Below are 23,175 nucleotides of genomic sequence, written 5' to 3' on the forward strand. Positions count from 1 at the left end.
ACAAAGGCAAAAATCTTTTATTTCAATTTCAGAGAAGCCCCCCACCAGCCTCTTCCTCCACTTGGAAGCACAGAAAGAAATCCAATCAAGAAGCCACTGACAGAAGGGGCATCGCCACCATCAGTTGCTGAGGAGAGACAGGAAAAAACAGAATAAGGATTCGGGACAAGGAGTCCTGGCCCCCCAGAGTGCCCCAACTCCCTGCACACTTCCCCCATCTCCCCAGGTACCTTTCTCTTCCGATGGAAGGCTGCCTTGCTCTCCTCGGAGTTGATCTGCAGGGGGATATAGGCATCCAGATGGTACAGCTGCTGGGGGCCCCCCATCACCAGGCGGTTCTCCCCGATCTCCAGTGACAGCCCCAGAGCTCCGTCCTGGGAATAGAGAGAAATAAGCTCACCCTTCCCTTCCCAGCAACAGGGCAATAATCACGGGGACCAGGGAGAAAAGGCTCCTGTGTTGGGATACCATATGAAAAGGGTCTTGCCTTCCAGGAAAAAGATGAGAGACCATAATTACAAGTCCCCGTGACTGAGCACTTACAATGACCAGAGCACCCTCAGGACAGCTCCCAAAGTGGGCCTGAAGGACCCACGGCAGGCAGCTATACTCAGGGGGCAGTGCTAACCAGGCTCCCACAGGTCTGGCAACGAGCCCCGCTCACTCCCCCTCAGAAATCCTAACCCTTCCAGACCTTTCTCTGGTTCTGGTCAAGCGTGCACTCACCAGTCGGGGGAGGTCAATTTCAGCCAAGAGGAGGTCAGGGGCTTCCAGCCAAAGGCTCAGGTGTGGCTTCTCCGGGCTGGGGAAGAACAAAACCCCAAACTGAGGAGCACCTACCAGGTCCTCGCCAGGGCTCATCCTTTCCTTTCTCCCGCCTCTGAGCCCTACTGCCTCAGGGAGCCTTCTGGGTGGGAGTGCTGCTTCTCCCCTCTCTGGGTTCCCAGAGCCCCCAGGACACTGCTTCCTATGGGGAGGGAGAGACGTGACAGAGAGAACCCATCGAAGGCCCACCCTTCCTCGGGTCTCAGGGAGTCAGGGGTGTACGGGTTTCCCAGCTCCTGGATCCGAGGACGCTGCTGGGAGCGGATATTTTGCTGGGAGATGGAGCCCAGGAAAGGCCGATTCTTCAGCATGCGCCACTCTGCGGGTAGGAAGCTCGGGGTCAAAGGTGGTAAGGTTGGGATTCCCATTGCTTCCTTAGGAGTCCTGACAGCAAGAGCCTCAGGGGAAAGGCTCCGCCCCTCGGAGGAAGCCGGGGGTCCGGCCACACCCCCAAGCTTGGCTTTAGGAAATAGGCCCACTTTAGCCCGACTCTACCCAACCTGTTTTGCAATCTGTCGCCTAGAGATGCAACTGGCTCCACCCCTTGGCTATCCAGACTCCGCCCCTCATCTGGTTTCTTGATACGACCCGCCCCTGCCCCGCCCCCAACCTCGGGAATCCCCGCCTTCTCCTTGTAATCAACAGCCTAGGGACCTAGGAAATCCCTGCCCACACTAGCTCCACCATTCCCAAGGGCTGTCCCCAAGCTGCTGCCCCCCATCTAGTCCCCGCTGGCCCAGGCCCCGCCCCTCACCTGGATTCAGTTGCAGACCGTATTTGTCCTCAAGGCCCTCCCTGGCGATGGTGACTACAAGCTCTCGCAAGAAATCGCTGTTCTAGGAGTAAGAGAGGGAGACTGCGGAAGGGCTCCGGGTGGAGGGAGAGGCCCCGGCCCAGGCCTCACCCGCAGCCCCGCCCCCAACCTGCATCCTCCGGTAGAAGTCGCTGTTGACGGCTACGTCGTAGGCGGTACAACCCTGGCCTTCTGTGGGGACAAGGCAAAACCAATAAAGGCCAGCAGCCGCAAGAACCAGAGAGACCCGGAGACAATTAGAAAGTAATGGCTCAAGACTCGCACCACCCTCGTCTCTTCCCCTCGTGTCTTTTCCCACCACATCCCAGCGTTGACCTTGCCCCTTCCCTGCACACAGCCCTTACAAAGCCCCCCAGCCCCAAGACGAAGGTACGTGTCCTTCCGCGTGGCACTGGAGACCCTGTATGGTCTGCTCCTCCCACCTGGAGAGAAGCTCACTTCTCTGTTGGGGACCTGGTCCGTTTAAATTTCTTCCAGTCTCTCCCGATGACTGACCGAACCAATCAATCCAATTCAATCACTCTCCAGCTTCTGGACTCCTCTCTCCCCTCTGCCTAGAACCCTCTTCTCTGTCTTGGCCCGATGAACTCCTCCAGTTCCTTGACATCTTAGATCTGACACCTCCTCCTCCAAGAAGGTTTCGCCCCACCCCCCAACCCCCCCTACACCTGCCAGAGCAGCACAAATCATACCATATTGCAATCGCATCTGTCCCCACCACCGTCGCCTAAGACTAGGAGTGTCTCAAGGGCAAGTTCTGGGTTATCAGTCCCTCCTCCCCAGGGCACTGCCCAAAACGTGGTCCAGGAGGCTTCAGGGGAACATATGTGATTTGAAAGACAAGCATATAGAGAAAGAAACTCAACAGAGACAGGTGAGACAAGGCTGAGAGATAGAGACACGGGGAGAAGGGTGAGGAAGGAAACAGGAACAAGATGTGAGAGCTGGTCTGGCCAGCTAATGAGGACACCTGCCCAGCTCCCTCACCATGGGGTAGGGCAGGGAGAAGGGCCAGCCTAGCCAGGCGGGCAGGACCAGGACCACCCCGTGTAGCAGGTAGTGGAGGCCCAGGAGGCTAGGCATATATCACAGAGAAAAGGATAAGGACAGGAGAGCCAGATTTTTGGGTCCTAAGGGAGGAGGGTCCCAAGCCCTGGATCTTGGAAAGAAAGGACCTAGGGAGCTAGATCCCTGGGTCCTCCAAGAGCACTGACTTGCATCCAGTTCGGCATGAGGCTCTCCCAGACTCATGGGGATGCGAAATCCAGCTTGGTCTTCCTCCAGCATTTGAAGCAGCTCATCCTCTGTCATGTCGGCCGGAGGAGGGATGGAAGGGGAGTGACAGATGTTGATGAACACCTTCCCTTCGGAGGAGTTGGTCTTTATGCAGAAACCTGGTGGAAGTAGGTTTGTCCTGAGGTGTGTGCCTCTGCATACATCTGGGTTTCCATTCATTCCCTCCTCAGTCTCTGTTGATCTGTCCCCTCTTTGTCCCCTTCTCTTGATCAGTCCTCTGCTTTCTGAATCTGCTCCCCGCCCCACCCATGGAATCTGTAACTCTCTATCTTTACTTATTATTTGAGGGAACACAAGCAGGGGGAGTGGGAGAGGGAGAAGCAGGCTTCCCACTGAGCAGGGAGCCCGATGCGGGGCCCGCTCACAGGACCCCGGAACCATGACCCTAGCCAAAGACAGGTGCCTAACAACTGAGCCACCCAGGCGCCTCCTCTGTAACTCTCTATCTTTGAGTCTCTCTCCCCCTAGTCATGCCTGTCCTCCTCTTCTCTTTAGATCTTAGTCCCTTCCCTGCTCTCTCTGGATCTCTGTCACAACCCCCGCCAAGGCCTGTGTACTCCCATTATTGTGCCTCTCTCCTGCCTCCTATCTCTGTGTCCCATACCCCTAGCCCCTGTCCACTCTCTTTGCAACTCTATCCCCCTCTCTCTGGGTTTCTGCCTTTCTCACCAGGTTGTGGTTGGATCTGTGTAGATTCTGGTCTGTTTGTCTGGGCCTGCTGGAGCTCCTTGGAGGCCTGTGTGAAGGAAAACAACCACCTTCATGCTGGCGTCTGGGCCTCAGACCCTCCTTTGTTCTTCAAAGGTTTGTCGAGAAATTTTATGCATATGAGGTGTACACAGAATAGGACATAATATGTCCCGCTCCTCCTTTGAGGACCGCTAAGAACAACCCCAACCCCACTTGCATTTCTTCCAGAGCCTAGAAAACTTGGGAGTTAAGCAACTACAATTCCATGTAGTGCGTTCTGGGAATGTAGTCCCATCCCTGAGCACGCTTGGGTGTGCACATACACGTGTGCGTGAACACGCGCGTACACACACACACACAAATCCCCCGAATACCCAGGGACCATGGAGTCGGTCAGTCCTCACCTGCAGCAGCAGCTTCTCGAAACGCAAGGTCTCAGAGCCCATCTTCTCTGCCTCGCTTAGCTCCGGCACCAGCAGCTTCGAGTCCGCCATGGCCCTGAAGAAGAGACCTAGGCGTCCTCAGCAACACCGACGTGCGCGGGGCGAGGGGCGGGGAGGGACCCTGGCCAGGATCAGAACTCCGTGGCCTGCTGCCCGACACCCACTATTCTGTATGAAATCTAAGAATCTGGGCTTGAGACAATTCCACTCATGCCAGACACGGCTGTCCAATCTGCTGGAGACAACAGTTCTAGATGCTCTCTAAGTCCTGTGTGCCGAACGTGTATACGACAGCCACACTCCCAGCCTCTGTAACCAAGAACTTCAGCCGACCACGCTTCCGTCCCCCTCAAACGCTCAGACACCAATCCGGGAACCCCACTACGTTCCGGCCAATCATAGTCTAAGGCTGGAGCCACGCCTCTCACTTCAACCAATCAAAACTTTAAACCCTGAACCTAATTTCCGAATGCTACACTTCCTGGGTCGATTAAAGCGGTAACTCTCCTCTTTCCCGGCTACATCTGGCCAAGCTTCTGGGTCCAGACCGGCACACTCAAAACCTTAATTTAAACGTCCATCCTAAAAGACTCCCTTCTGACCTCTAAACTATCGCTTCGTCCCAGAGCTCGAGTCGATTCTCTAGTAAATTTACTTCGGACTAAAAGCTGAACTCCTTGCCCTCAGTATGAACAGGGTGGAAAGGAGATACACAAATACAGCCACGCTTCTAAATCTGGAGCCTTCCTATTTGCAAGACACACACATTTTTGTCCTGTCCCCGTCCCCAACCCCGCCTCGCTCTGAGGATTGCGCATGCTCCAAACCACCTTGCCAGCTGGAGCGTGTGGGCGGGGCCACTGGGTCTAAGGCGGGGTTACGCTCTATCTCCCGTAGTCCCGCCCCCTGGACTAGAGGGGGCGGTGCCGCCCTTCGACCTCAAGGTTCCTCTGGGTAGAGCACCCGGCACTCCTTGGTGGAAATCGGCCCGGGAGGGTGATGGCTGCTACGCGTGCAAGGCCCAGCGCCCGAGAGATCTTCGCCACGCTGGAGTACGGACCCGTGCCTGAGAGCCACGCATGCGCACTGGTGAGGGCCTGCCGTTCGTTGTTGCCCATCCCCCTCCCCAGGCCTCCAGGTCTTGTTTGGCGCGCGGACTCCCGTGATCCACCGCGGCAGGTCCGCCCTTCTCGGTTCCCGTGACTCTGGCTACTCCTTAGGACCCACCCTTGAAGGGCATTCCCTTGAGCCTTTGCGGCTGCTGCCTCTTAACCCTTGAGTCTTTTCTCTTGTTTTGGAGGCCGTCTCTTACTTCCGCTCTGCGGCAGTGTTTCCCTGATGCGTCAGAGCCCCCAAAGGGCCTCCTGTGATTCTTCAGACTCCCCTTCCCGGACCTCCGTTGAATCCCAGGGACTCGGAATTCCTGTAGGGCACCCCTGATCTTCCAAGGACCCCCAGAATCTCCATGGACTTCCCGTGATTCCTCAGAACATCCTGTGGCTTGCGTGGCTCTCTGAGCCCCACCCCGCCGAACTCCTGTGGGTCCCCCGTAATTTCTCAGGGCCCGCATCAATCATTGCGGAGCTCCTAGGATCCTGGGAACCCCAGGATAGCTCAGAACTTAACTGTAATCTCTTACAGCCTTTCAGAATACCCTCATGGGGCTCCCATGATTCTAAAGCGTCCCTTCAAGTCGTCCTGGGATCCCTCGGGGTCCCCCAGAACCTCTTGTGGTTCCTGTGGGTGCCTCGCATATTCTATAATTACCCAGGCTCCTCAGAACTCCTCCCATGGGGCTCTCCTCATCCCACAGGGTCTCTAGCACCCAGGAATGCGAAGCTTAGGCTGAGACAGTGGTCCAAGTGGAAGATGAGGCCAGAGCCTGGAGCGGGTTGTGGAAGTGGATAGATAGATAGGAGGGGATGAGGCAGAGATATAGGAGGACCAGTGTCAGGAGTTGAGAGGGCAAGGCAGTGTCTGGGGTTTGGCTGTCTTTGTTGTCGTGTCTCCCCCACCCCTCACCACCACCACTAGTGGTGAACCCAGGAGGACTGGGGCTTCGGGGATAGGCCTGAGCTTGGTTATCACATGGTGAGAGTGTGAGGGACCCTGGACAGCCTTGGCCTTGTGAAGGCATCAAATGCTACTTGGGCCCAAGCCTTCAGGTCTGGAGACAGGGACCTGGGAGTCATCAATGTGGAAAGATAGTTGAACTGAGGGAGTGAGGATCTGGATCAGAGGACAGAGCATTCCCACACTTGGAGCTTGGCTAGAGATGGAATATACTGAAATAGCAATAATAGCTAATAGTAATCATAGGAATAATAGTAATCATAGCTTATATTCACTGGGAGCTCTCTGTGCCAGCCTCTGTGCTCAGTGCGATCTAATTTAATCCCCAGAACAGCTGTGAGAGGGGATTATTGTCATTATTTTAGCCATAGCACAGGGAGGCATAGCACAGGGAGGCATAAAGGGTATGTAATTTGCCCACTGTTAACACAGTTTAAAAGAGGCGAAGCTGAGATTTGAACCTAAGCCCTAGGATTCCACAGCCCATGGTTCCCCCACCGCCTCCCAAGCAAAAGTCTCAACCTTCCAATGTGTGAGCCAGACTCAACCAACAAACTGTTTTCTTTGGCCTGCATTTTATTTTTGAAAATGTGAATTAGTGGTCAACTCATTCCCTGTAAACATCCAGGAGGAGTCCAGCTTCTTTTGAAAATAAAAACCCCAAATTTGGCAATGTTTGGCTCACATTCCCTGACAAAAATCATCTGGATTCAATAGTGACTGTCTCTTTAGACAAGTTATGAGTTCCCAATCTCCACCAGCCCCTCTTCTCACACTAACATGACTTCCCAGGGCCCTGTGGACATTCTTTTATGGTTTTGTTTTTCTTGGGTGGGGGGTGGTGGTTGGTGGGGTGGGGTGGAGATTGCAAACTTCCACAGAATACTTAATACTGCTACTTACCTATCCCTCAGCTTCAGGAATTGCCAGACATGTGGTCCAGTGTTGCATTCTTTTGTTTTCTCTTTTTTCTGGAACGATTTAAATCCCCGATGTCCTGTTAGCTTCCAAGAAATATTTGAATTCTCATTTCTAACAGATAAAGACTAGTTTTGTAACATAATCACCTAGCCATTTTAATTTATTTTTTTTTTAAGAGAGAGAGCAAGAGTGCTCCAGCAAGCGTGCAAGCAGGGGGAGGGGCAGGAGAATCTTAAGCAGTCTCCACGCCCAGCACAGAGTCCAAGAAGGGGCTCAATCTCACAACCCTGGGCCAAAATCAAGAGTCAGACACTTCAGTGACTGAGCCACCCAGGCAACCCCACCTAGCCATTTTTCAGACTTCACATTAGCGGTCACTTTTTTTTTTTTTAAGATTTTATTTATTTGTCAGAAAAGAGAGAGCACAAGCAGGGGGAGCAGCAGGCTCAACATCGAGAAAGGAGCCTGAGGCGGGACTTGACCCCGGGACCCTGAGATCATGACCTGAACCTCCCAGGCATCCCAGCGCTCATTGCTTAATATCATCCAATGCCCAGCTCATGTTCGTGCACCTCCAGCTGTTTCCAAAATGTGTCTTTCCCTGGGGGTATTTGAGTGGGAAACTTCTGACTCACCCTTTGACTTCAGAGAAAAAGCAGAAGGGCCAGTTGGCAGGGTAAGAGGAAAATCGGGAGAATGTGGCTTTGGGATGCTAAGAAGAAGAGAGCAGTTGTAGAAGGAAAGAGTGGAAAGCAGGTCTGGGATTTCGCCAGGATCTAGGGAAGGCAGGACCAGGGAGAGAAACATGGTGCAGATATGGAAGGCGAGGTGCAGTGAGATTAAGAGGAAATCCTACCTAGCACTGCTCTGAGTGTACAATGTGCATTGATGCATTTAATTAATCCTTGCCACAGCCCCGTGAAGTAGCGAGGGGCTGTGCTTATCCCCATTTTCCAGATGGCCAAAGTACTGTTACACCCCGGCTGACGTTGAACAATAAATACTAGAGCCAAGATTCAGTCTCCTAGCCCCAGAGACTCCACGCCACATTGTCCCGTTTGTAGTGCCTCTCCGCTCTGCCCTGGGCTCAGGTAGACACATCGCAGCCAAATAAGTTGCACCTGGTAAGCCTGTGTCTACAGCGGGGGTCCGAGCTGCCCCTTGAAGTGATGGCCGCTGGGTACAGGAGCCACCTGGCTTAGCCGCCCTGCCTTCCAAATAGAACCCGTTACTGCCTGATAACAGTTCCGCGGGCATTGCCTCCAGGGTTGTGACAAGGTTTGCGCCCAATCTCAGGAACATAGGATGCTCCAGAAAGCCCCAGTGCTCGGGCCTCCTGTTGGATTTCTATGGAGTGTTCACAGTTTTCCCAGGCAGGTGTGGTAGATCCTTCAGGAGTCATTGTTGCCTGGTGGTGCTGTGGAATTATCTTAGGATTCCTGAGAAACAGGAAGCTCGCCCAGGTCGTTTCTCCATGGAGGAGAAAGGGTTTTATTAAGCCACATTTCAAAGTCAATAGGACAGGGGCTGCTGGGTGGCTCAGTGGCTTAAGCGACTGCCTTCAGCTCAGGTTGATCCCAGGGTCCTGGGATCGAGCCCCAGTTATGGGTCCCTGCTCAACAGAGAGTCTGCTTCTCCCTCTTCCTCTGCTCCTCCTCTTTCCAGCTTTCACACCTGTGCTGGCTCGCATGCTCTCTCTCTCTGTCCAGTGAATTTTAAAAAAGAAAAATCTTTAAAAAAAAAAAAAAAGCAAAGTCAGTAGGCCAGCCCTCGTATATCTCTGGTGAGAACATGAAACAGCTTGCTGGGCTCCTCCATAAGTTACTGGTGGAGTTGACCTGTGACCCTCCTGGGTCCACATGCCTAGAAGAAGTAAAGTCAGGTGATGGAACAAAAACTTGTGTGTGCATGTTCCAAGCAGCGCTATTCACAATAACTAGAAGGCAGAGACAGATTGAACCCGCATCCACTGGTGATAAATGGAGAAACAAAATGTGGCTTATCCAGAAATGGAATATTGTATAGGCGTGTAAGAAAAAAAAAAAATAAGTTTGTTGTTGTTGTTGTTGTTAAAAAGGGAGAGAAGATGGGGAGAGACTGAGGGAGAGAATCTCAAGCAGGCTCCATGTCCAGCACGAAGCCCAGTGCGGGGCTCGATCTCATGATGCTGAGATCATGACCTGAGCCAAAATCAAGAGTCAGATGCTTAATGGACCAAGCCAGCCAGATGCCCCTAAAAACAGGGTGTTGGACGAAAAAAGCCAGGCAAAAAAAGTCACAGATTGTAAGGTTCCTTTTCTGTGAGATATCCAGAGTCGGCAAATCCACAGAAGCAGGAAGCAGATCAGTGGTAGCCAGAAGCTAGGGACAGGGGGAGGGAAGAGTGACTGCCCAGTGTGAACAAAGTTTCCTTGCAAGGGGTTGGAAGTATTCTAGAAGGAGATCCTGGTGATGGTGGCATGTCCTAAATGCTGCTGAACTGTATCCTTTACAATGCTTAACATGATGAGTTTTTGGTTATAATGTATCTTATGTTTAGGGATTATTTTCCTTCTACACAGGAAAAGAATGAGCAGGGGGGCAGAGGGGTGCAGGTGTCCTCTCCCAGAGGATTCTAGGCAGGGATTGAGCTCCCCCAGCTGCCTCCAGACCCCATTCCGAACTGTCTTCATCTCCCACAGGCCTGGCTGGACACCCAGGACCGACACTTGGGTCACTATGTAAACGGGAAGTGGTTGAAGCCAGAACACAGGAACTCAGTGCCTTGCCAGGATCCCATCACAGGTATGAGGTGTCCCCCAGCTGCTATGGGAGGGAGAGGCATCTACACCCCCAGCTGGACCGACAACAATGCCCCATTCCCTTTGCTCAGGGCTCTGAGGGCAGGGTATAGCCAGTGGGGGAAAGCCAAGATTTCTGGCTCTTTCTGGTAATGGTCATTCTAATTACTGCTCCAAGCCCGTGTGGATGCTTCTTGAAGTCACTCTCTACTAAGATCCCTTCCTTGATTATGGGAGACAGTCAGAGCAATGACCAACAGAGTCATCACAGAACTGGGGACTAGCTTTCCTGCCTTGGGGTGCGCCCGGGCTCTGGAAATCTCAGCCCCCTCCAGCTCTACACGGGCTCCCCCACTCTTCCCATCTGGGATCCCTCCATTCATCTCCCCAGGAGAGAGCTTGGCCAGTTGCCTCCAGGCACAGGCTGAAGATGTGGCGGCAGCCGTGGAGGCAGCAGGGACTGCGTTTGATACCTGGAGCGGACTCCCTGGAGCCTCTCGGGCCCAGCACCTAGTCAGGTGACGCAGCTGAGGCGTGGGTCTCGGGACGTGGGGAAGGACTCCATCCCCCAGCATCTACCTGAGACTGTGGGAACAGAGACTCTCTTTCCCGAGAACTCTAGCTCGCTGAATTACTTGCATGCTAAGGCTCCTGTGGGCTCCACGCCCTCAAGCCTCTAGCAGCTAAAACATCCCATACACCAGGGCTAATATGAGAAAGCTCTGTTCTCCAGAATAGCCCCAGGGCTCACTGAGCCTCCCATTTTCCCCACCCCAATGCCCATTTTCCATTTTCTCTTATTTGGGGCAACTAGAGACAAAGTTTCCACTTTCTAAGAGAACAATTGCTTGGACTACATTTCCCATAAATCTCTGGGGGGGGGGTGCTCTCCACCCCTGGCAAATGATAGGGATGCCCCCAGGAGATCGTAGGGATTATAGTCCAAGTACACAGGGGGTGTTCCAGGACTGTGTGACTTAGGGGCAGAGGGAAATGACTGTCCCCGGCTTTCTCTGCAGGCTGGCCAAGATGATCCAGAAACACCAGAGGCTGCTATGGACCCTGGAGTCCCTGGTTTCTGGGCGAGCCATTCGAGAGGTTCGAGACGGGGATGTTCCACTGGCCCAGCAGCTGCTCCAGTACCATGCCATCCAGGCGTCCACCCAGGAGGAGGTGCTGGCAGGCTGGGAGCCCATGGGTGAGAAGCAGGAGTCCTGGCCCCCAGCCCCTTTCTCCCCCATGACCTAGCAGTACCTGCCCCAGTCCCCTTATTTATTCTTACAGGAGTGATTGGTCTCATCTTGCCACCTACATTCTCCTTCCTTGAGATGATGTGGAGGATTTGCCCAGCCCTGGCTGTGGGTAATTGATGGGCTGGATCTGAAGGAGGAGGGGCTGGGGGCCTGAACCCCTGGGTCTGAGGGAGCAGGGGACTGAAGGCCTGGACTGCTGGGTCTGAGGGAGGAGGGCTGGTGGCCCAGACTCCTGGGTCTGAGCTGGGGGCCCAGACTCCAGGTCTGAGGGAATAGGGGCTGGGGCCCCAGACTCTAGGGTCTGAGGAAGGAGGCACTGGGGGCCCAGAATCCAGGGTTTTTGAGCTACCCACCTTTTCCAGGTTGTACTGTAGTGGTCCTCGTGCCACCAGCCTCCCCAACACCCCTCCTCCTGGCCCAGCTGGCAGGGGAGCTAGACTCATTCCCAGGAATCCTCAATGTGGTCAGTGGCCCTGCCTCCCTGGGCCCTGTCCTGGCCTCCCAGCCTAGAGTCCAGAAGGTGACCTTCTGTGGAACCGTCGAGGTATCTTCGGGGCTGGGACGGGGACAGGACGTGGCTGGGAGGCCGGAAGGCCCCTCCCTCAGCTGAATTCGGTGGGAATCCTGCAGGAAGGACGTGCCCTTCGGCGGAGCCTGGCAGGCAGGGGTGCTGAGCTGGGCCTGGCCCTGGGGGCCGAGTCGGTGCTGGTGCTGACGGAGGCGGCAGATGTGGACTCGGCTGTGGAGGGTGTCGTGGATGCGGCCTGGTCCGACCGCAACGCAGTAAGGCCCATGTGCTCAGGGTCCCCTGAGTCCTGGCGGTCATGCCTGTCCGTCTCCAGACCTCAGGGGCTCTTGTCTCTCCACCAGTTGTAATTTTCAGTGTTTTGGGTCGCACGTTCTCTCTCTGCACCAGCACAAGAGGAACACAGGGCTCCTCTTCGCCTCAGATTTCTGGATCTCCCCGTCCCGGCCCTCCTGTTTCTGCAGGGGCTCATGTCTCTTGTTCTTAGAGGTTCTCTGCACTTTTCTGAGTGTGCATGTCCCTAGTTTTCCAACCTTTGTCTTCACTCTGAGTCACCCTCTTCTGTAACTTGCCCCCCTCCCTGACTGTGGCGCCTTGGTGAGTGTCTAGGCTCCCCAGTCACTCCTCCCTGACTCTCCTCTGTGGGGGGAGCAAGGCTCGACCCTCTGTGGGGGACTGTCCCCTAAAGGTGGGCCCTGCTTTGCCCTCCCTGACATCCCTTTCCCTCGCAGGGGGGACTCAGGCTCCTCATCCAGGAGTCTGTGTGGGACGAGACGATGAGGCGGCTCCAGGAGCGGATGGCCCGGCTTCGGGGTGGTCGAGGACTGGATGGGGCCGTGGACATGGGGGCTCGAGGGGTGGCCGCACATGACCTGGCCCAGCGCTATGTGCATGAGGCCCAAAGTCAGGGCGCACAGGTGAGCAAGGGGCACAGACTCCAGGATGCCAGGGGAGGAGGGACCTGGAGACCTGACCCCTGGGTCTGAGGGAGGAGGGGCTGGGACGAGGACTCCCAGGTCTAAGGGAAGAGTGGCAAGGGGCAAGGACTCCTGGGTCTGAGGGAGGAGGGGCTAGAGGTCTGGACTCCCAGATCTGAGGGAGGAGGCGCCAGAAGTGAACTTGTCGATCCGCTTCTCTTCAGGTGTTCCAGGCTGGAGATGTGCCTTCAGACAGCCCGTTCTTCCCCCCGACTTTGGTCTCTGACCTACCCCCAGCTTCCCCGTGTACACAGGCAGAGGTGAGCCCTCCAAGGCCCCAGAGATCCTATTCCATCCACCCACCTGCGGCCAGACCTGAGCAGCAAGACTCCGCCTGCCGAGGCCCCCGTGGGGTGACCCCTGGGTCTGGTTCCGAGGGCTGCTTACAGTTGGAAGCTGCTCCCCTAATGGATGTTGGGGAGAGAAGCTGGCCGGGCCCCCTGAGCTCCATCCTCACCCCTTCCAGGTGCCCTGGCCCGTGGTCGTGGCCTCCCCATTCCGCACAGCTAAGGAGGCCCTTGCTGTGGCCAACGGGACGCCCCGAGGAGCCAGTGCCAGTGTGTGGAGCGAGAGACTAGGGCAGGCCCTGGAGCTGGGCTGGGGGTCAGTCGGCACCTGTGGGGGCCACAGGGGGCAGCCTGTTGGGGGGCGCCCAGCTTCTGCTCTTTTTTCTTAGTCTTGAGGTCTCTATCCCCTCTCTCTGGAGTTCTGCCCACCCCTCCTCCCTGACTCCAGGCCCCCCGCCACCTTCCACTCTTGCTCCCGTCCCCCTCTCTCCCCACAGGCTCCAGATGGGCACCGTCTGGATCAATGCCCACGGCCTGCGAAACACTCAGGTGCCCACAGGCGGCTGCAAGGAGAGTGGGTCTTCCTGGCACGGGGGCCCCGACGTGAGTGCGCCCCTCCTCCGCCCCATCGTCACCCCCTTCAGCCACTGCACGCCCTCTCCTGCGTCCTTCTGACACTGCCTCTCCCCCAGGGTCTGTATGAGTATCTGCGGCCCTCAGGAATCCCCGCCCGGCTGTCTTACTTTTCTGAGAATCTGAACTATGACACCTTTGGCCTCTCTGTCCCCTCTACCCTGCCAGCAGGGACTGAAACAGGACCCAGGTGAGCTGTCTCAGGGGCTGCAACTCCCAGAATACCCCCGGGGTGGGGAAGGGGAGATGGGAGGTTGGGGCTGGCTCCTCTTGGGCTGGAGTGGGGGGTTCATTAGAGCTGTCTTGAGGGGTCCCCGTGTGTGGCTCCACTCCAACTCCCTCTTCTAAGGAGAGTCCCCATTCTGCTGAATGAAGGACTATGCTCTCCCAGAGGCACAGCGGGGTGGAGCATGGGGTCTGAGGAGACGTGACCCCAAGACCCACACCCACGCCTCACCCTCCTCCAGCCCGGCAGCCCCCTATGGGCTCTTCATTGGCGGTAGTTTCCAAGCTCCGGGGTCCCGGAGCTCCAGACCCATCCAGGATTTGCAAGGCAATCTCCATAGCTACGTGGCTGAGGGCGGAGCCAAGGATGTCCGAGGGGCTGTGGAGGCTGCTCACCAGGCTGCCCCTGGGTAAGGAAGTCACGTGGGAGAACCCAGAGGTAATGGGGCGTTAGAAAGAGTGGTTTGAGACCCCCAAGGGCTGGGGGCGTATGGGGTCTGGGACTGGTGGGCTATGAGGTCCAAGCTCCCAAGGCTGACAGGATACGGGTCATGGCCCTCACTCCCCTCCTCAGGCAGGTGAGGCTGTGGGGCCTGGAGCCCCATCATCAGGGCTGTGGACAGAGGAGGGATATCTGGAAGGATCCAGGACCAGAAAGCTGACCCTAATTTGCACTGTGTCCCCTTCTCCCCAGCTGGGTAGGCCAGTCGCCAGGGACCCGGGCGACCCTGCTGTGGGCCCTCGCAGCTGCCCTGGAGCGCCGGGAGTCTGCCCTCACCTCGAGGCTGGAGAGGCATGGCGTGACGCTCAAGGACGCCCAGGCGGAGGTGAAGCTGAGCGCCAGGCAGCTCCGGGCCTGGGGCGCCCGTGCCCAGGCCCAGGGCCATGTGTTGCAGGTGAGAGGGGCGCCAGGCAGCGCCGGGCCTGGGGCGCCCGTGCCCAGGCCCAGGGCCATGTGTTGCAGGTGAGAGGGTCGTGTGAGCCGGCAGACAGCGAGGGCAGCTTGGGGTGGGAGTCAGAGCAAGGATGTGGGAGTGAGCTGGACTTGCGGGAAGACAGCGAGAGAGCAGGAGCGGGAGGGCAGAGGGAGGGAGACCCTCAAGCAGGCTCTTCACTGAGCGAGGAGCCCAACAGGAGGCTCGATCTCACGACCCTGAGGTCATGATCTGAGCCGAAACCAAGAGTTGAAAGCCCAACAGACAGAGCCACCCAGGTGCCCCTAACTCCTAGGTTTTAATCTGAGAACAGTGAAAACATGTATCCATATGGGATTTATGCCCCAATTTTATAATGACATTATTCCTAATAGCTGAGGACTGGAAACGGTCTCGTGCCCAGCCCGTCCATACCGCACGTGACTCTTGATCTCAGGGGGAGTGAGTTTGAGCCGCTCTTTGGGCATGGGGTTTATTTTTATTTATTTATTTTTATTTTTATTTCTTTTAAAGATTTTATTTATTTATTTGACAGAGATCACAAATAGGCAGAGAGGCAGGCAGAGAGAGGAAGGGAAGCAGGCTCCCCGCCGAGCAGAGAGCCCGATGCGGGACTTGATCCCAGGACCCTGGGATCATGATCTGGGCTGAAGGCAGAGGCCTCAACCCACTGAGCCACCCAGGCACCTGGAGTTTATTTTTAAAACAAATAAATAAATATAATAAATAAAAACAAAAAGTGGGAGTAATCCAAACGTCCCTTGGGAGGTTAACAAACAAAGCGTGCCTCACCCGTAACAGCGGGACCCTGCTCAGCGTCCTGTGGGTGAATCTCAAAGGGACCCTGAGGAGTGAAAGAAGCCAAATTAGAAACAGTGCAGCCTATATAATTCTGTATCTAGAAAATTCTAGAAAAGACAAACCGTAGTGAGCAGAAGCAGAGGGGTGGTTGAGGAGGGAGAGGGTTCAGGTGGAGTCAGGTGGAAAGGATCACTAAGGGGCACAGGGAGGTTTGGGGGAGTGAAGTCCATTATCTTGATTGTAGTGATGGTTTCAAGCGATTTGAGGGCATCTGGCAGGCTCAGTTGGTAGAGTATAAAACTTGATCTCAGGGTCATGAGCTCAAGCCCCATGTTGGGCATAAAGTTACTCAAAAAAAAAAAAAAAACAAATTATGACCTTTAAAATGCATGCAGTTTAGTGAATGTCAATTATATTCAATAAAGTTTTAAAAAAATTATACACATGCACATAGAAACAAACCCACGGGCCAGGTTCTGAGCTCTCTGCACACAATTTATTTCATTTCAACAACAAACCTCTGAGGGAAGCACCGTTTGGCTCATTTGAAAGATGGGGCACTGAGGCCAGGAGAGGTTAAGTAACTCCCCCGAGATCACACAGCTGGTGAGTGGCAGAGCCCACAGCCTGGCTCCAGTCGGCTCTGCACTTTTACCCAATGAATCATCATAGGCGTTGTTACAGAAAAGGAAAGGTGGGGAGAGGAGGAATGGGGCAGACGATGAGGCTCCTGTGCCCAGCCGTTGACCTCCTGCATGTCCCCGCAGGTGGCAGAGCTGAAAGGCCCGGTGCTCCGGCTGCGGGAGCCACTGGGCGTGCTGGCCATTGTTTGCCCTGACGAGTGGCCCCTGCTTGCCTTCGTGTCCCTGCTGGCTGCTGCCCTGGCCCATGGCAACACTGTGGTCCTGGTGCCCAGCGGGGCCTGTCCCATCCCCGCCCTGGAGGTCTGTCAGGTACAGTTTCCCGACTTCCTGCTGCAGCTCCCTGCAGCCCCTGGGGCAGCAGGTGAATGGGAGGTGCCCCGGGCTTGCACTCACCCCACCCCCTTGGTAACCATGGTAACCCTCACCCCGCCCCCATCCAAGCCTGCATCCAAGCCTGCATTGCTCATCCACCCCGGGACCGTTCTTTCCAGGCCTCAAGCATTCACCACTCATGACCTGCGTCCCGTTCCTTCCAGGAGCCCCAAGGGCTCTCGCTGATGCTCACTCCTCACCCAGCCTATTGCCTCCGGGTATCTGACTCCCTTCCCGCCCAATCCTCTCTACTGTCCCCTAGGATATGGCCGCCTTATTGCCAGCAGGCCTGGTAAATGTGGTGACTGGCGACCGGGACCACCTGACCCGCTGCCTGGCCTTGCACCAGGATGTCCAGGCCCTGTGGTACTTTGGATCTGCCAAGGTACCCTTTGCTTTGCTGTCTTTTTGCCATCTCGAACCTCACCGACAGCCTTTCCCTTTTCTGGAATCAGGGCATTGCCACCTTAGAGTTCCAGTTACTAGGGAGCACAGACTCCTCGGCAACCGGGTTAGGAGGTCCTGCCTGCCCTTTTAGAGTCCAGGTTGCTAAGTAAGAGGATCTCCTGAACATAGCAACAAGGGCCCAAAAACTTCATCTCATTGGACGACCCGTTGCTAAGGACCACACCCTAGTAGCAGAACCAGAGGCCCACTGTCCACCCTCCTGATGATAACAGGGGAACTCCTTGTCACCAAGAACCCAGGCCCCATTCCTTTCAATGTGGGCTGTTAATGGGGAGGAAATCCCATAGCCGCAAAGGTCAGCCTTGTTTCCCTCAGCATCTGGAAGATCTGTGGACTACAGACCGAGCATTGTCGAAACAGAGCCTAGGTCAAGCCATCAGGCCCCTCAGTAATAAGACACAGCTGCTTGGCATCCCAGCTGGCAGAAGTCCTGATCCCCCTCTTCTCGTGCCAGGGCTCCCAGTTTGTGGAGTGGGCCTCAGCTGGAAACCTGAAGCCGGTGTGGGTGAACCGGGGCTGCCCTCGCGCCTGGGATCAGGAGGCCCAGGGGGCAGGCCAAGAGCTGGGGCTGCGGGCAGCACGGACCAAGGCCCTGTGGCTGCCCATGGGAGACTGATGCCCGAGTGCCTCCTGCTCCACCTTGGACAGAGGAGAGATGGACTCTGACAGACACCAGAAGCCTGGAACTTTCTTTTATTAGGACTTCCATGTCCTCCAATAAACTCTAACCAACCTTGGCTGTGCTTCTGAGGGGAGGAAGTGGGGGAGTAGCAACTTCTGGTCTGTTCGAGGCCATCTGAGTTCAGAGACTCAGCGCCGGGTGGGCTGGCTCTGGTACAACACAGTGTTTGTCAAACAGATAAAGGGAACTCTGAGAAGCCCCGGACAGGACCCCAGGGCCTCTTGTTTTCCCCCGGGTCTTCTCCATCCTAAGGCTCTCACTCTTTGACTTGCTCTGCCAGTGCGTCGTTTCAGGATCCGTGGGTTGCTGGTACAGAGTAAAAGCACAGTGGCTCTCGGGAGTAGGATAAAGGCCTGGTAAGTAACACTCGCAGGTTCCCGTTGGAACTGGGACATGCTCCCACCATGTCAGATTTCCCGCGCAGATGACTGAACAACAAACAGGCTGACAAAATTCCTGAATTTTTAACCGTCCATTCCCATGAACCCATCTGAGTGGCTCCGGCACAATGCCCATTTCAGAATTCTTTGGGATGCCAGGACCCCATTCATGCTAGCTTAGGATAAGAGGGAATTTTCTGGAAGGCTGCAGAGACCTCCCACAGAAAATAGGGCAAGACATGCATCTGAGGGGCCCCAGGTCCTGGAGAAACCAAAAGTACGCAGGAACCAGGACCGGTCCTTTCTTGGAGGCACATGATTTCTGGGGTCTTTTTTTCCTTCTTCCTTTTCTTTTTCCTTCTTTCTCTTTGATCTCTGGGGCTTTTCTTTCTTTCTTTTTCTTTTTAATAGTATTTTTTTTTTTAAGATTTTATTCATTTATTTGAGAGAGAGCATGAGAGGGGGAGGTTCAGAGGGAGAAACAGATTCCCTGCTGAGCAGGGAGCCGGATGTGGGACTTGATCCTGGAACTCCAGGATCATGACCTGAACCAAAGGCAGTCGGTTAACCATGTGCCACCCAGGTACCCTGTCTGGGGTTTTTCTTTTCTTTAACTTTCTTTTCTTTTTTTTTTTTTTTTAAGATTTTATTTATTTATTTATTTGACACAGAGAGAGATCTTGTGCAGGCAGAGGGGCAGGCAGAGAGAGAGGACAAAGCAGGCTCCCTGCTGAGCAGAGAGTCTGATGCGCGGCTTGGTCCCAAGACCCTGAGATCATGACCTGAGCTGAAGGCAGAGGTTAACCCACTGAGTCACCCCTGTGCCCCTAGCTTCATTTTCTTTTATAATCTCTATACCCAACATGGGGCTTGAACCAATGACCCTGACATTCAGAGTCCAATGCTCCACTGACTGAGCCAGCCAGGCGTCCCATCTCTGGAGTTTTCTGTCCCTACCTGTCTTCTGTCACCTCTTACAGCGATGTGACTTTAGGAAAGCTTCTTCACTGCTCTGCGCCTGTTTCCTCATCTGCAAAATGGGACTAATAGTTCCAACCAGACTGATTGACCTGGTGGGTACACGGGACATGCTTTGTGAATGCTTGCTTCTTGTTAGAGGTTAATTCTGTCATGAGGCAAATGGGAATAGGCAGCCAGCCTCCTGTCAGGTTCTGACTAAGGCTGGGCAGAATAATTACCTCTCCCAGGATCTGGACGTCTGGAAAAGAAAGGAATGAGAGAGCTGGAGGGAAGTCCCTGGAAGGCTCTTGTTCCCATCTGTGGTTTGACAGTTCCCCCCAGGATCCCATGGGCTGCCTCAGTGTCCTTCCTAGTAATCCTGTTGCTTTAACCAGTGGAAGGTGACCGCCAGCCAGGTCCACAACCCCCCAGCCCAGAGCCCAGGCAAGTGTCCGGGCTGTTTCCAGGGGGAGAAAATCTGATTGGCCAGCTTGGGTCAGGCCTCGGCTTCTGAGCCAGTCATCTCTGTCCTGGGGGGTGGGCAGGAGGACCCGGTCTGTGCAGCCTCCAATCAGGCAACAAATACCCAGTGAGCGCTCGCTGTGAGTGAGGTGCTGTTCTAGGTGCTGGCGAGACCACCGGCCGCAGGAGCCCATGTGCTAGCAGGAGACAGGTGTATTAGGCTCCTGTCACTGCTGTAACAAAGTTCGTGGCTTAAGTAAAACAACACAAATGTATTATTATCTTAGGGTCCTAGACGTCAGACGTCTGAAGTGGGTCTCATTGAGAGAAAAATCAAGGTGTCAGCAGGACTGCATTGCTAGCTAGAGCCCAAGGGGAGGGAGAATCACTTTCCCTGGTGCATGACCGCCTAACACTTTTTTTTTTTTTTTTAAAGAATTTATTTATTTATTTATTTATTTGAGAGCACGAGCGGGGTGGAGGGTAACAGGGACAGAGGGAGAAGCAGGGGCTCCCCACTGAGCAAGGAGCCCACTGTGGGCCTTGATCCCAGCACTCTAGGATCATGACCTGAGGCAAAGACAGACGCTTAACTGAGCTGCCCAGGCACCCCCTGCATCACTTCTCATTGCCAACAGTGGCCACTCGAGTCTTCTCTCATGGCATCACTCTGACTGTGATCTTCTCGCCTCCCTCCTTCCCTTCCAAATGCATCTGTGGTGACACTCGACACCTACTCAACCCGTGATAATCTCCCCATCTCAAGATAATTAACAAAGTCATATCTGCAGAGGCCCTTTGGCCATGCAAGGGAACAATCAGAGGTTCCAGTGGACCTCTCCGGGGCCAGGTATCCTGCCCACCGCAAGAGGAGATAGACTGAAAGCACATGAATAATCGAGAAGCATCTGTTCAGTGCGACAAGGGAGCTAAGCCAGGCTGAACGTGAAGTGAAGAGGGCAGGGAGCAGAGATGGCAGGTGTAACAGGACAGGCGAGGCTTTGCTGCAGTAACAACCCCCAGACCTCTGTGGTCGTCAACCACAAGTTCATTGGTTGCTCACACTAGCTGTCCATTGTGGGTGGCAGGGGCCCTCTGTTCATCAGAGCCATGCAGGCTCTGCTGACGTGATTCACATGAATTGGGCTGACGGAAGCCGGATTCAATGTGGTTTCTGCCATTAAAGATCCACTCCCTGCCCCGTTAATCTCACGCAGAAGTGACGCTTGTCACTGTCCTCATTCTCACTCTCATTGAGCAAAATGAGTCACGTGACCATGCCTGAGGTTCTCCCCCCCCCCACCCAGCAGGGTGCAAGGAAGGACAAGGAAGGACAGCCAAGCAAGAGATTCCCAGACGCACAGATGTGGAGGGGACTTCATATTTTCTTTTACCACCTCAGCCCTCGATTTAGAGTTGAAGAAATTGAGGCTTAGCGAGGATAAGGGGCTGGCCAAGCTCCCGCAGTGACCCAGCCAGGGTTGGAAGCGACTCTTGCCAGGCCTGACGCGATGAGACATATCTGCTGGGTCTTCTTGTGTCCCTGGCCCTGGCAGGGCAAAGCTGGAAACCCAAAGAAAAGTCAGACCCAGCAATCCAATAAGCTCCCAGCCTGTGCTGGGAACCCATAATCTGTACATCTGTGGAGGGGACGCAGGACACTGGGGGACCCAGAGGAGCCCTCGTGCCAGGCTGGATTTGGAGCTAAGGACTGAGGATCTTATTAAGGTTATGGGGACGGGGGTGAAGGGAAGAGATGAAGGGAAAGTGGGCCCTGTGGCAGAAGGGCTGGAAATTTGTCCTAAGGGCAATAGGGAGCCACAGAAGGTGTGTGAGCAGAGGAGAGGTAGGCTCAGCTCTGGTTGGAAGACAGAAGGTAAGATGACATGTACTATAATAACAGAGGAAACTCAGGGCACGTGGAGTGCTCGGAGATGGCACCCTACCCAAACTACGTGAGCTTGTGTGTGTGTGTGTGTGTGTGTATGAGGGAGGGAAAGATGTGTGTTGGCTACCTTCCAGAGGAAGTTGCCATGAGTGTTGAAGCTTTTTTCCAGCTTTATTAAGGTATGATTGACAAGGAAAGATTATATATGTTTTAGATATACAACATGGTTTTTAAGTGTATGGAACATGGTAACTTAATATACCCATACATCGTAAAATGGTTACGGTGATCAAGTTAATGGACACACCCATCGCTTCACAAAGTTACCTTTTTGTGCCTGATGAAAACACTGTCTTAATCAAACTGGAAACAAAATTCAGATATACCCAAAAGCAAAGCAAAAATCAACCTCTAGGAAATTTCAGATAGACAATACAGTATTGATTTTTTGGTTTTGTTTAGAGTTTATTATTTTTTGAGAGAGAGAGGGAGCAGGGGCAGAGGGAGAGAGAGAATCCCAAGCAGGCTCCACGCCCAGTGCAGAGCCCGATGCAGGGCTCGATCCCACGACCCTGAGATCGTAACCTGAGCCGAAATTAAGAGCTGGATGCTTAAGCAACCGAGCCAGCCAGGCGCCCCAATACAGTATTGTTATTTATCGTCACTATGCTGTACATTGGATCCTCAGAACTTCGTGAGTTTTGACCAACATCTCCCCATCTCCCCTGCACACACACACCCCAGCCCCAGGCTGGGACTACTCGCACTCTGAATTGCCTTTTTTAGATTCCACATATAAGTGATACCCTACAAGATTCATCTTTCTCTAGCTTATTTCACTAAGCATCACATCCTCCAGATGTATCCACGTCGTTGCAAACAGCAGGATTTCCTTCTTGTTATGGCCGAAAAAGATTCCATTGTGTGTGTATACCACATTTTCTTTTTCCATTCACCCATCCATCAGTGGACCCTTAGGTCTTATCTTGCTATTGTGAATGAGGCTGCAGTGAACAAAGAGATATCTCTTGAGAGACTGATTTCATTTCCTTGGGACAAATACCCAGATGTGGGATTTTTGCATCATGGGGTAGTTCTATTATTTTCACAGTATTTTTTTGAGAAAGCGCCATACCAGTTTCCATAGTGGCTGCATCCACTTACATTGCCACCAGACCTTAATCGACTGAGCCACCCAGGCCCCCTAACACTTCCATCTTTTTGATGGTGATCGTCCTAACTGGTGTGTGGTGATCTCATTGTGGGTGTGATTTGGTTCTTCCTGATGATGAGTGCGTGCACTGTATCCAGAAGGACCATGAGGATCTGATGTGGCTAGAGAGCAGTCCAGGCAGAGGAGAGCATGTGCAAAGGCCCAGAGGTGGGAAACAGCCTGGTGAGAACTTAGTGGTTTGAATGGTCAACCAAAAGATATGTCCACATTCTTACCCCTGGAACCTATGGATGTGACTTTATTTGGAAAAACAGTTCTTGCAGATATAATAAAGTTGGGGATCTTGAGCAAAGATCATCCTGGGTTATCCAAGTGGGCCCTACATCTCATGACAAGTGTCCTTACAAGGGACACCCAGAGGAGAGACGCTTCTAGAGAAGAAGGCCAGGTGAAGACAGAGTTGGGGATGGAGTTATGCAGATACAAGCCAAGGATCCCTGGAGCCCCCCAGAAACTACCCTTAGCCCACACATCCAAGATGGTGGTGAGGCTATGTCACAAGGGGCAATCCCGGAGGCCAGGGCAGAACAGCAACAGCAGGGAGGTCTGTGGGCTCGGGGTGGGGATGCCCTGTTGGCCCCACATGCACCCTTCACCTGTCATCCC

General features: G+C 54.2%; 3 protein-coding genes across 3 annotated transcripts in view; 2 read left to right on the forward strand and 1 right to left on the reverse strand.

Annotated features, from left to right (window-relative positions):
• Positions 1–5,119, reverse strand: PIH1D1 (PIH1 domain containing 1). The gene is made up of 10 exons (XM_032323247.1): positions 5,007–5,119; positions 4,030–4,123; positions 3,605–3,671; positions 2,854–3,033; positions 1,749–1,810; positions 1,580–1,661; positions 1,015–1,144; positions 727–802; positions 231–374; positions 1–127 (listed from the first exon to the last, which is right to left on the reverse strand). The coding sequence occupies exons 2-10, from the start codon at positions 4,117–4,119 to the stop codon at positions 86–88; spliced, it is 873 nt and encodes a 290-aa protein (XP_032179138.1). The 5' UTR covers positions 4,120–4,123; positions 5,007–5,119; the 3' UTR covers positions 1–85.
• On the forward strand, positions 5,040–17,700 carry ALDH16A1 (aldehyde dehydrogenase 16 family member A1). Its single transcript, XM_032323237.1, has 17 exons — positions 5,040–5,157; positions 9,744–9,846; positions 10,234–10,360; positions 10,862–11,040; positions 11,127–11,204; positions 11,458–11,639; positions 11,726–11,878; positions 12,353–12,538; positions 12,763–12,858; positions 13,065–13,201; positions 13,383–13,488; positions 13,578–13,708; positions 13,986–14,153; positions 14,438–14,639; positions 16,247–16,432; positions 16,758–16,880; positions 17,418–17,700. Exons 1-17 carry the CDS (start codon positions 5,068–5,070, stop codon positions 17,577–17,579), a joined length of 2,409 nt encoding a protein of 802 aa, XP_032179128.1. The 5' UTR covers positions 5,040–5,067; the 3' UTR covers positions 17,580–17,700.
• FLT3LG (fms related receptor tyrosine kinase 3 ligand) overlaps positions 16,795–23,175 on the forward strand; it is a 16,897-nt gene continuing 10,516 nt past the window's right edge. Inside the window, exons 1-2 of the mRNA XM_032323241.1 lie at positions 16,795–16,880; positions 17,939–18,001. Of these exons, the coding sequence (XP_032179132.1) occupies positions 16,846–16,880; positions 17,939–18,001 (98 nt within the window). The 5' untranslated portion in view covers positions 16,795–16,845. The remainder of the gene's footprint in view (positions 16,881–17,938; positions 18,002–23,175) is intronic.

This window comes from Mustela erminea, chromosome 19 (genome assembly GCF_009829155.1).
Source record: "Mustela erminea isolate mMusErm1 chromosome 19, mMusErm1.Pri, whole genome shotgun sequence".
NCBI lineage: Eukaryota > Metazoa > Chordata > Mammalia > Carnivora > Mustelidae > Mustela > Mustela erminea.